The 14,025-nt window shown below is 29.2% G+C and overlaps 1 protein-coding gene across 2 annotated transcripts in view; it reads left to right on the top strand.

The window, feature by feature from the left end:
* LOC107449790 (glutamate-gated chloride channel-like) overlaps positions 1–14,025 on the top strand; it is a 457,252-nt gene that overhangs the window by 420,942 nt on the left and 22,285 nt on the right. For both annotated transcript variants that reach the window (XM_043042909.3, XM_087164199.1), the window contains one exon: positions 12,498–12,565. In XM_043042909.3, coding sequence (XP_042898843.1) covers positions 12,498–12,565 — 68 coding nt within the window. The remainder of the gene's footprint in view (positions 1–12,497; positions 12,566–14,025) is intronic.

The raw sequence follows: 14,025 nt of genomic DNA, 5'->3' as shown, positions 1-14,025 counted from the left end.
CAAATGGAGAGGGTATTACAAAAACAAGGAAAGTACTTGCTTATATTTTTTAGCATCATGTCATATATTTTTTTTTGATAATATTTACGAGTAAAGAAGTTATTCAAGAAAAATAATCGTTATCAACATTTACAAAAAGTGTTTACTAGTAAATAGATTTATTTTCCATAAAACAATTGAACAAAATTGAAAAATTACCGTAAGTTAATAGTAATGTTTACAAAAAAAGATACTCATGTGAGATGAAATCGAAATGTTCGAGTAAATATTCAAATTGTTACACGTAAGAATATACAATGGATTTGAAGAATGTATTAATTCTGTGCAATCAAAATTATGCAGAATAAAGTTGTTTAAGTAAGGATTTAACGTGATATTAAATGTTTTATTCACGATTAAAATGAATAGATTTTTTGCATTTAAAAGGTACAACTAGAACAGGTGAATTAGAAATAATCTAATTAAAAATATTGCAGATTATATTAAATAATTTAAAAATTATGACAATAGAGATTATTTTTATATTTTTATTTTAATATTTTTAATTTCATAATGCTTGCGCGAAAAAAGAGCGCTTTTGTAATTTTATATAATTACTAAATAATAATATACAACTGATAACTCTTCTACAAATTTTTAGAAGATTACTTTTAATCTGATAATAATATTAAATATGTGTTATTTGTTTTGCTATAAGATCTTTGCATTTTATTCTAATGTTAAGAAAACCAAACCTTTGAATCAAAGTTTATCTCATAATATACAAAGTATTTGGAAATAATAACGATATAGTATTTAAATGATTAGACATGGAATATTTACTTATCAGATAGTCACGATAAAGTATTTAAATGATTAATTATTGAATATTTGCACATCTAATGGTCAGGATAAAGTATTTAAATGATTAGTCATTGAATATTTACAAATCCAATGATCAGGATATAGCTTTTAAACGACTAACCATTGAATATTTATTTATCCATTATTCACGTTACAGTATTTAAAGGATTTTTCATTGAATATTTAATTATCCAATAATCACGATATAGCATTTAAAGAATTAGTCATTGAATATTTACATACCTAATGATCACGATCTAGTATTTAAAGGACTTAGTTATTAAATATTTACTTATCTAATGATAACAATATAGTATTTAAATGATTTGTCATTGAATGCTTACTTATCTAATGATATAACTATATTATTTAAATGATGAGTCGCTGAAACACTATCTATTTAAATGATTAGTCACTTATCTAATAATCACTATATAGTATTTAAATTATTAGACATTGATTATTTATTTATGTAAGGATCACGATATCTTAAATTATAAGTAAAAGAATATTTACATATCTAATGATAACGATATAGTTTTTAAATGATTATTCATTGAATATTTACTAATCTGATAACGATGTAGAATTTAAAAGATTAGTCACTAAATATTTACTTATCTCAGTTTTATGCTGAAAACTTTATTTTATTTACTATATAATTTAAAAATGAAAACATTATGAAAAAATAAAGTAATAAATGAGAGATTTGAAAAAAATTAGTTTTGTCTTAAATCTTTAAGATTTATAAGAAATTGTCATCCATTATTTTCTTGAAGAAATCTGAAACCCGAAATAAAACAATTGTTGTTCTCTGGACAGTTCTCGGAAGCTGAGAGCATAACGAGGGTCTAAAATTTCGTTCTGAAAACAATTGTTTAAATTTAATCCAGAATAAATTTTTGGAGTAACTTTATAACTCTGTCTAGAGACAGGAATTAAGACAAATCAATCCAAAAGCTTTCTGTAAACACCTTAAAAATATTTTGTTTAACAGTAAAGGCAAATTTTGGTCATTCATAATGTTAACTAAGCCAATGAAATACCGCGTTTTTTTTTTAAATAATATCTGGATCTTTACAAATGAAAATATAAAGTTTAAAGGGAATTGTTACATTACAATATCCTTAACAAAAGCAGCAATAAATGAGATATATCAATAAACGTGAGATCCTCTGTGAATTTTTTCTAGAAAAAGCAATTTAATATTTTGACCAAAAGAGAAATGCAAAATTCTGGCTGTTATTTTAACAAAAAAATAAGTACAGTGAAATAGGAAAGAAAGTACTTTTTAAATATATTTATGAATTATTTCAGTAACAAAATTGCATTTTCTTTCTTGTGAAATATAGGATAGTCCAAAAAATGTAATGTACAGTGCGCAAAAAAAAATGGGCCACCCTGAATAACTTTTAATCTATTGATCAGATCTTTACGTACTAAGACTCAATCTTAATGATTCAAGGGGGTGACCTCAGATATGTTAATTTATCAGTGCAGTCGATATTTCGAGTTACAAAATCAGACACAAAAACTTACTTTTTCTGAATAAGCATACTATATTTGTGACAGATTCGGATCTCTGACCCCAAAAATTTAGGGGATATGCAGCAATCTTTTAAATATGATCCCAATAGTTTGTTCAGGAAAGCGGTCCCAAAGTTTGAGGAGTTCACCTCATCAAAATACGACCAAAAAACTGACGCAGTAATTACTCGTGACAAACTAATTTTCGATTTCAAAGGTACAAAGAGCTACATTTCGAAAAATATGTTTCACTTAGCAAAGTCAGGAAATCGGCAATTTTAATTGCACTTAAAGCTTATTTCGTTATATCTTGAAAACTTTTAAGCAAACGTACTGTATGTCACCATTTGTCATTGCTGTGCCTAGCTTCCTCATTCTCCTTGGACTGGTGTGTACAGGTATGGTGATTCTAGCATCCCACTACGATCCCGGAGGTTATTGGTTCGACTCCTGCCGGCAGCCTCCAAATTCACTCAAAAATGAGAATATACTGTTACAAATTTGACTAATATTTGTTTCGGAGCTATTTTGACGCATGTTTATTTAATTTTGAGAAATCCCTTCTTTACAGTGCAAGGAAGAGATTGTAATTACTGGATTTCAAATCCGGAATATTGAGATTTGTGATGATAAACCAAACGCATGATGGCAGGATAAAAACTGCTAAAGGAAATGACGAAGTGAAAGATGAAATACATTGCTTTCTCGCGAACATGACGAAGAGATAGTGTTATAGTGCAAATAAAAACTGTTGTTGTTGTTTCTAATGTCACTTGCCACACTAGAAAGCCTGCTTGGTAAAATCGAGCAAATTTAAGGTAGATGTTGCGTTTCTTGTTTTTCAGTGGCGCCAACTATGGCCAAGAATTCGTCTTCAGTCACACACACGTCACACCCGTTTATAAAGCGGACCCATTCATACATCCATTCATTCATCCACAGATCGTAATTTTTGACCTGGATCTGAGAACGATCGATCTCCAATCCAGTATCCCCAGAGGTATTGATTTGTTATGGCTTTGTTATGACTTTGCGACTCGACAGATTTAACGTGCATCAGTCACCATTTACTACACGGGGAGTCTTCTGCCGGCGGTGTTCGAACCCACGAACTCTCGGGCATGGGCCCAGAGCCCTACCGACCAGGCTATCCCGGGCCTATAAAAACTGTAGCAGAGTCACCCAAGGTGACGATTTTCTAGCGCAGAATAAAAGGAAAAATATTCAACCTTTAAAATAATAAAATTTTAAGAAAATTAAAAAAATTTGTTCAAGAGAATGAAGCCTACCCTTTCTAGTATTTCCTTCGTAAAATAAAAGAATAATGAGTCCGGTATAATATAGAACTAATTTCTCACTGTACAGAATGTAAACATAAAAAACGAAGTCTTTGCTTACAAAATAAACAGGAATATGACATGAAGCTGATCAAATGACAAACCTTTTATGAGCTGAAGCATAGAATTTGCAAATAAAAAAGCCTTACGTGCTCTACATGAGGAACATGTTGTGAATGCACTTTTTATTGAAAGTAATAAAACTGGACACATTTTCTTGTGCCTCCTAAAGTTTGAACTTTAAATAAATATGATAGGGTAAACACTTGGTTTACTTGTTTTTTATGAGCATTTATAGTTGAAATTAATCTCATTTTCTGTAGAACGCTTTCTTTTTGGGAGATAGAAAAGAAACTTTACTATTTTATTCATACGAGTCATTACCATTTTTGGCTATTTTTATTGCTTTATATTCGAGTAGTTAATATTATGTGGTAAAAGGTCATATTATAAGACTTGACAAGTTGCAGTCAAAATGTTAAACTTAATTAAATGCGAAACAATAAAAATAAAATATATTCAACAGTTTTAATATAAAACATTTACTACCATTAGATAAATAGAATAAAATTTTAAAATTTAATATAAGGGGATGTGTTTTAAAAATTGGCTTTAGCATTGCGGCTCTGAATAGGATTAAACTTATGAATTTTATCCATTATTTTTAAACAGTGATCATAGGGGACGGACATGTAAAAAGCAGAGAATTTCAATTCTAAATGTTGAATTAAAATATAAAATAATGTAATGGAACTAGTTGTCTTTGGTCTCCAGCTTGGTCACCTTTCAAAATTATCTAATTCCAGCATATAAACTTTAATGTTAAGTTGAATGAACAACACAACAGTATTTAAATATTCTAATTCGTCAATCCTTACACCACAATAAATTTCAAACTAAATATCAGTCATTTTTTTTCACTCTCTAGGTAGTGCTCGCGGCTTTTCCACGTAGAAATACTTTGATTTCGATTTTAACTATTTTTAAAAGATGCTCGCGCTATTTTTAAAGTATAAAGAAAAATTTGATTAGGGGGACATTAAAAATGGCACAATTCTAAGGAACCTGCGCCCAAATTCATCACAATCGAGATCTGCATGACATTAGAAGCAGTTTCGGTAACTGATAATTGGAATTAGTTTCCTAGAGTAACCTTGACATTAGAAACGCTTTCAACATTAAAAATGACATTCTAAGCATATGTCATTAAAAAAACTTTCGGTAACTGTTAGCAAAAATTTAAAATCCGACCGGCAGCCTTTAAACGACGCAAACACATCAAATCACATCAGGTCGCAGACATTATAGCCTAGTAGACAGCAGAAATATTAATCTTATTTACATATGTGTAGTGAGATAAGGCAGAAAACTGATCTTAATTTTCCATTATGTGCTCTCGAGCCCTAAGTTGAGTATTGCATAATATTTATATGCTACGAGGGTTGCGATTCATATTTCTGGCCTTGGCAACAGTAAGTGTTCCTAGGCGACCGCAGACGATTTTAATCGAAAGTTTGATATTTTTAAACATAAATTCAGCGGACGATTTACCATTATAGCTTCATTTGTGTTGTTGACAGTAAATTGAAAAATTCTTCTCTTTCAAAAAATGGAATTGAATCGTGAACATTTTCGTGCCATTATTTTTCATAACTTTCGACGTGGATTGTCAAGACAAGAGTGCTTCGGTGAACTTAATTCTTTATTCAGCGATAAAGCGCCATCTTACAGCACAGTAAAAAATTGGTATAACGAATTTAATCGTGGTCGATGTTCGATCCAGGACAAATCCCGCGCAGATCGTCCGAAATCCGTTGTTGTGCCAGAAAAGATCCATGCTGTGCGTGAACTGATAAAGCAAGATCGTCATGTGACATACCGTGAGATAGAGGCGTCTTTGGACATTAGTATGACTAGCATCAATAAAATATTGCATGAACATTTGAGCGTAAAAAAATTTGTTCGCGTTGGATCCCGCATAATCTGACAAACACTCAAAAAAAGGCTCCTGTGGATTGGTGCAAGGAAATGTTGGAAAAACACGTTCAAGGTACATCAAAGGCTGTGTATAACATGTACACAGGTGACGAATCATGGATCTATGCATATGAGCCGGAAACAAAACAGCAATCAACTGTATGGGTCTTTCTAGACGAATCAAAACCAACAAAAGTTGTTCGAGGAAGAAGCACATCGAAACAAATGATTGCCTGTTTCTTCGGCATTAACGGTCATGTGGCAACAGTGGCGTTAGAGCAACGCAGAACGGTCAATTCTGAATGGTACACGACCATTTGTTTGCCAGAAGTCATCGGAGAAATTCGAAAAAAGCAGAAGAACAGGCGAATCATTCTTCATCATGACAATGCGAGCTCTCACACATCGACTCAAACGAAGTCATTTCTGACGGAGCGAAAGATCGAACTGATGGGTCATCCACCGTACAGCCCTGATTTGGCACCCAATGACTTCTTCTTATTCCCACACATCAAAAATAAATTACGTGGACAACGATTTTCGACCCCCGAAGAAGCGGTTGATGCATTCAAAACGCATGTTTTGGAGTTACCTCAATCGGACTGGAAAAAGTGCTTTGAAAATTGGTTCAAACGCATGCAAAAGTGTATTGATCATCATGGAGAATATTTTGAAGAACAATAAAACCAATTTCGATCCTACATATTTGTTTTTTCATTATTAGGCCAGAAATATAAATAACAACCCTCGTATTGCTCAAAAAAGACAAACTCCGTCACCGTAACTTGTACAATTCAACAAAAAATTTTGACTAAAAATATCATTTTCACAGAAAGTTTTGTAGCTTTAGGATCAAAACTATTTTCAGATTTAAAATCCCTACACCCAAATTAGGCAAGATCAAGTATTTTATATAAATGCAACAAAAAATTTGTTCCCCAGTGCAATTCTCTAAAAAAAAGTTTAAATGACATTAGAATTAACAATTTATATTAAAAGCACTTTTAGTAATTTTCAATCGTTAATAGTTTCGTGGAGTAACTTTTTTCATTCATTAATATTTTTTAAAATAAGAAATATATATAATTAAAAAACTTCCTGTGTTAATTGATAACAATTAGATACCTAGAATTAATTGAATTAATTATTTTAAGTTTATCAAAATTAATATATTTTTCCGCCGTTAATTATAATTGCATCGGAAATACTTACAGTAACTGTGAATAAAAAGTATTTCTTATTTTTTTCACTCATTATATATATATATATATATATATATATATATATATATATATATATATATATATATATATATATATATATATATATATATATATATATATATATATATATATATATATATATATATATTACTGACTTTATAATGTCATCAAGCCCTGCGGGATCTGTCTGATTCATGGAAACACTGTCTGAAGTGGCACCAAATATATGATAATAATTTTTTTCAAGTGTTTTTTTAATTCGTTCTCCACTGAATAATCAATATTTTATATGCATACTTCAACGTTTAAACCCGCATTATTAATCTGAATTATTTTAATTACTTTAATGAACTAAAATCTTTCCATTTCTATGGTTATGCTATATTTATAGTTAGAATTGAAGGTCCCAACCTATTTTCAAAAAATGTTTTAGCATTCTTTTTTCTTTAAAATATTAATAATTTTTAATTTCTTTATAGCAAAAAGAGGTACTGTTTAAAATTTATTATAAATTTTAAATTTGTTTTGATAAAGAAAAAAAAATTCTTTTAATAACAGACGTTAAACAGCCGACCTAATTTTCGGGTTTACGACTACTAATGTTCAACTCCGTATCCTTGTAATTTTGAACCTAATCCGGAAGACGAGGGAACTCCTGGATCAAGTATTGGGGGAAATTTGCCTTCGTGGAGGGCTTTTTTGATGGAACTAACCCGCATTTGCGTTACATGGAGTGGAAAACCACGAGAATCTCTCGCGGCTGGCTTGATGGCAAAGAAACTCTAAGCTATGATCTGTCTACCACTGAGGATATATCACATCAGCACTGTGGTTGGTGCAAGCCCGATGCAGATTCGTATTGACTGGGATTCGAACCCGGTTCGCCTCTTTGGAAGGCGAACGCTGCATCTCCTGAGCCTTCACGGCTCTTGCTTACATTTTGGAATACTTTTAAAAGTGTAATTTTCCTAAGTTGTGAATTTTTTACTCTGAAAATTAAAAATGACACAGTTCTAATGATCCTAGGCCCAAGTTCACCATTATCGGGATCTGAATTTTATTCGAAACACTTTCGGTAACTGTTAATAAGAATTAGTTCCCTTGAGTAACCTTGACATTCGAAACACTTCCTGCATTAAAAATTACATAAAACTTGACACCTCCATGTCAGGTATTATGTCACCTGAATGTCCTAAGAAACACCTTCGAAGACTGTTTGAAGAATAAGTTTCTTAGAGTAACTTTGACATTAAAACCCTTTCCGCATTAGAAATGACATTAAAACACCTGAATGTCATTAGAAACATTTTCGGTGACTGTTAATAAGAACAAGTTTCTTAGAGTAACTTTGACATTAGAAATCCTTTCCGCATTAGAAATGATATTGAAACATCTGAATGTCAATAAAAGTCTTTTTAGGTGACTGTTAATAAGAATAAGTTTCTTAGAGTAACTTTGACATTAGAAATCCTTTCCTCATTAGAAATGACATTGAAACACCTGAATGTCATTTAAAACCACTTTCGGTAACTGTTAATAAGAATAAGTTTCTAAGAGTAACTTTGACATTAGAAACACCTGAATGTCATTAGAAACCACTTTCGGTGACTGTTAATAAGAATAAGCTTCTTAGAGTAACTTTAACATTAGAAGCACCTGAATGTCAATAGAAACCACTTTCGGTGACTGTTAATAAGAATAAGTTTCTTAGAATAACTTTGACATTAGAAACACCTGAATGTCATTAGAAACCACTTTCGGTGACTGTTAATATGAATAAGCTTCTTAGAGTAACTTTGACATTAGAAGCACCTGAATGTCAATAGAAACCACTTTCGGTAACTGTTAATAAGAATAAGTTTCTTAGAGTAACTTTGACATGAGAAACACCTGAATGTCATTAGAAACCATTTTCGGTGACTGTTAATAAGAATAAGCTTCTTAGAGTAACTTTGACATGAGAAACACCTGAATGTCATTAGAAACCACTTTCGGTGACTGTTAATAAGAATAAGCTTCTTAGAGTAACTTTGACATTAGAAGCACCTGAATGTCAATAGAAACCACTTTCGGTGACTGTTAATAAGAATAAGTTTCTTAGAATAACTTTGACATTAGAAGCACCTGAATGTCATTAGAAACCATTTTCGGTGACTGTTAATAAGAATAAGTTTCTTAGAGTAACTTTGACATGAGAAACACCTGAATGTCATTAGAAACCACTTTCGGTGACTGTTAATAAGAATAAGTTTCTTAGAGTAACTTTGACATGAGAAACACCTGAATGTCATTAGAAACCACTTTCGGTGACTGTTAATAAGAATAAGCTTCTTAGAGTAACTTTGACATGAGAAACACCTGAATGTCATTAGAAACCACTTTCGGTGACTGTTAATAAGAATAAGTTTCTTAGAGTAACTTTGACATGAGAAACACCTGAATGTCATTAGAAACCATTTTCGGTGACTGTTAATAAGAATAAGTTTCTTAGAGTAACTTTGACATGAGAAACACCTGAATGTCATTAGAAACCACTTTCGGTGACTGTTAATAAGAATAAGTTTCTTAGAGTAACTTTGACATTAGAAGCACCTGAATGTCATTAGAAACACCCTCGATAACTTTTACTAAGAATTAGTTTCCGTGAGTTCTTTTTCTCTTAATTAAGTTTTTTAAAATATGAAATTAAAGTTATATTGTAGAATTAAGTAATAGGTTTCAAGTGTTCAAATCCACATCAAATTTATAAATTTAAAATAGTACACCAGGATTTCTTTTAAAATTTACAGCATTTGGATTTTTTTCCTCGTGCAGGACAAATAAAATGCACTTCTCAGAATTCCTTCAATACTTTTTAAATTTCCATAATATTTACTAAGCTTATTTATCTTGGTTCATTGTCCTATATCCAAGTTACTTAAGATTGCGAATGATTTTAAAACAGTCTTTTTAAAAAAATTTAAAACTAGACTGAAAAACTTAAAATATAGAAACAGATATTTTTAATATTGATTTTTTTTTTCGTGTAAGAAAAAGAAGTACGTGTTTCTGATTTCTCATAACCTTTGTATTTGAAATATAATTTAGAATAATTTTCAAAAATATTTACATAACTTAGACGGCTTGTCTATTTTTTCCGTCAAAAAATTAGAAAATAATCCATTATTTGTTAAATATTTCATGATAAATCATTCATTTAAGCGGGTTTTGAAACTTTTGAAGTTATTGTCAATGCGACGATATTCCATGTACATTATATTTAATATCCATCATTTTTGAAGAATACTCTATAAATATGTATCTAATAACCATTTAAAAAATTTACTAATTTAGTGTTAATATCTATTGCGAAAACAAAGCCTTTTTGCTCCAGTTTTCACTTAGTATTATGCTAACTTATTTATTCTTTATGTCAAAATATGTTAAACATTTTTCATTCATCAAATTGAGTGTACACCTTGATAGCACAAGAGCCGGAATCGGTTAAACTGCACCAAACTGAAACTAGTTTAATAGTTTTCAATTATCATAATAACATGGTATATACATAATATAAATATATATATGCTATTAACATAATTTTTTTCCGTAATAATACATGAAAATTAATTAAAATGTTACAATAAGTAAAACCAATAAGAAAGAATAAGAGGAAACTATGTAAGAGCAACAGGTTTCTATCCAAATTTAAACAATTAAAGTCTCAAATATTAACAATGTTATGCATTTTATCAGTTATATAGGTAGGTCTTACGTTTGAAAAATATATACAAGTTATTTAGTATTCATTTAGGTCTTTATTTATCAATCTTTAAATTTACTCTTGGTGAAATCTACGATTTTTGCTTGTTCAAAACAATCAGTTTAATATGTTGTGCTGCCATCTACTTGCAGAATAAGAAAATAAATATTGTCTAAAAATGCAACAAACGTTTTTAAAATGTTATACTTTAATTAAAATATACTTTTAAATGCCTTAACTTATAAATTAATAACCTTTATTTCTTTTATGATGTGATGTTTTGTTCATTAGCGTATTTAAAGGTCTTATTTATTATGGGACAAACATTATATTTATATTACGTTATTAATGCATTATTTTTGCGTGCATGCGTGTTCGTGTTCCTATCGCATAACAGCATAAAAACATGAGAAATCATTTAACAATATAAATAACGTTTAATTAAGGAAGAAATTGATATTTTTAAACCATGTGACTAATTGTAGAGTTTAAACCATAAGTACGCGGAGAAAGAAGACAATCTTCTCAGGTCATCTTTTTTACCTGGGGGATTGACAATTCGTGGTTTTCCATCTTTATGCATTTTGCCCTATGAAAGTATATATCCCAGAACAAAATTCTCAAAATTTATAATTTGATATCTTCCTTGTTAACGCAGCAAAATATAACAAAACGTACTCTAACTCTCTTAAGTAAAAATTATAAATATCATACAGATTTTTAATAGTAAATATAATCTCATTGGATTGTTTTACTTGTTAATTTATTTCAATTATATTCATTTATATATTAATTATCCATAAATTTGATTGTTGTTGTAGTTCATTTACGTCGCACTAGAGCTGCACAATGGGCTGTTGGCGACGGTCTGGGAAACATCCCTGAGGATGATCCGAAGACATGCCGTCACAATTTTGATCCTCTGCAGAGGGGATGGCACCCCCCGTTTCGGTAGCCCAACGACCTGCGCGCGAAGTCGAGCACTTTACGGTAGCACAGTTTAACGAGGACCAATACCGCACACCCTCTGTCCCTACGCTGACTGATCCAAGTGGTCACCCACCCGCACACTGACCGCAGCCAGTGATGCTTGACTTCGGTGATCTGCTGGGAACTGTGTCTTAACGATCAGTCCACTGCGGGACCTATAAATTTGAAGAAACATTTATTACGCATATGTGGGTAACGTATTATCAGCAAGTAATGTCATATATGAGTAATAATGACGCATGCATATATATATATATATATATATATATATATATATATATATATATATATATATATATATATATATATATATATATATATATATATATATATATATATATATATATATATATATATATATATATATATATATATATATATATATATATATATATATATATATATATATATATATATATATATATATATATATATATATATATATATATATATATATATATATATATATATATATATATATATATAGTTTATTTAAAAAAGAGGGGGGGGAATTAAAAAGTCGGAAAAAGATAATGAAAGGATATCTTGTCATAAGCTTACACGATTATATCCGCATTTTTTAAAAATATTTTTAAAAGTGTTTTATTTTAATAAATTTTCCTCCTCTCTTTTCATTAACCTTCATATAATACTATTTTCCATGTTTTCTCTATATTTTTAACTTATTTTATAAGTTCTATATGCTTGCAGCTTATGCTTAGCGACTAAACTTATTATTTTTCTTAATTTCTTTCGTTTTTCTCTCTTTTATTTATTTTTTTTTTGTCTTTATGGTGCTATATATACATATATACTAAAACATTTATTCAATTTACTCAAATATTTACTATTTCCTAGATGGTCCTGCAGTTGTAAGAGTAAATATGTTCATTCGGAGCATCAGTAAGATTGATGATGTGAAGATGGTAAGTAACAAACACACAGATTTACTTTCACTGTTTAACTTTAAAATAACAATTCAATAAAATACTTTTGTTGGACATCTGATTTTATCACTTTAACAAATAGTGTCAAATAATTTTGTATGTGCAGATTTACTCATTTTATTCTTGCTTCCCACACTGAGAAAAATAGTGAATTCTGGTTAAATGACCATATTGTTTAGTAATAACATTTCTGTTTTTGTTTTTTTTTAAATTCAGAAAAGAAAGTTTCAAAAAATTTACAAAAAAACATATTTCTGGTTTTTAAATTAATAGTTCTTGTTACCATACATTTTGTAACACATAAGCAATAGCATTTAGAATGTTCCTGGAATTTCTCGTTTATGTCCTTTTCAATAAATTGTTTCCTATTGTTTTCAATAATTTACCTGCATATGTATTTCTATTATTTTCTCAATTTGCCTTTCTATATTTTGTCATGTTTTTTCTGAATAATATCACATGTGTACATTTTCTATTTTAAAATAATTTTGATTTTTACACAGAAAACTCTGTAAATGGATCATTTGTATTAAAAATCATATGTATAAGTGTTTAAAAATACAAGAATAGTTAAGATATGGATTTTTTTTTTTTTGCTTTGAAATAAAAAACAAATTTTGTAAAGAAAAAAACAAAATTGCTAATGTTTTCTGCTTGTCTTACAATTTATTTGTCATTATTTTTTTCCATAAAATATATTTCATTTTGAAAATTAAAGCAAAATAATAATGAGCTTTTTCTTTTTTTTAAAAAAAAAAAAAAACTCTCATTTCGAGATTTAAAAATGTTAAATTAACATTAAACATTTCTCAAAGATTTTAAAAATACATTTTATGAAATTGAGCAGTATAATTGAAACCTGTTTACAATAAGAAAAAAATATCTATATCAAAATCCTTAAATTATGCCTTTTTCCTAACAGTCTAAAAATATACGTTCTTCTAAGAACAATGATAGATAATAAAATAGATAATCAGTAATAATGATAATAAATTATGCCAATTACCGTATCATTTATGTCTCGGTAAATGTTTCAGAATTTGTAATTATAAGCATAAATAGTAGTTTATAAGCATTCAAATATATTTTTATTGTTTAATTTGTAATTAACTATTGCAAAATATGATTTACAATTTGTAATTCAAGTATATATCTGGTAATTGCGGTAAAGATAGCATATTATTCAAATTTCATGTCACAAAAATTCGTCTCAAAAAAGGGTATTTTTATTTAGAAAAAATACGATAAATATACTACATTAATTCAAAAGCCAAAATTTAAAACTAATTAATTCAAAAAATTCCTTAAAAATAATTATCTAATCCCAAGACTTTTAAGGCGTTACGAAGCAGCATCCTTTGGCTGACTTAAGTGTTTTAGTAAATTTACCACGTAGTTTTATTGATTTTAATGTATGTAACTTTTCAACATTGTTTTAG

Source organism: Parasteatoda tepidariorum, chromosome 5 (genome assembly GCF_982258835.1).
Source record: "Parasteatoda tepidariorum strain Cologne lab strain chromosome 5, Ptep-v5.0, whole genome shotgun sequence".
NCBI lineage: Eukaryota > Metazoa > Arthropoda > Arachnida > Araneae > Theridiidae > Parasteatoda > Parasteatoda tepidariorum.
Note: the sequence above shows the minus strand (reverse complement) of the source record. Positions and strands in the feature narration are given on the sequence as shown.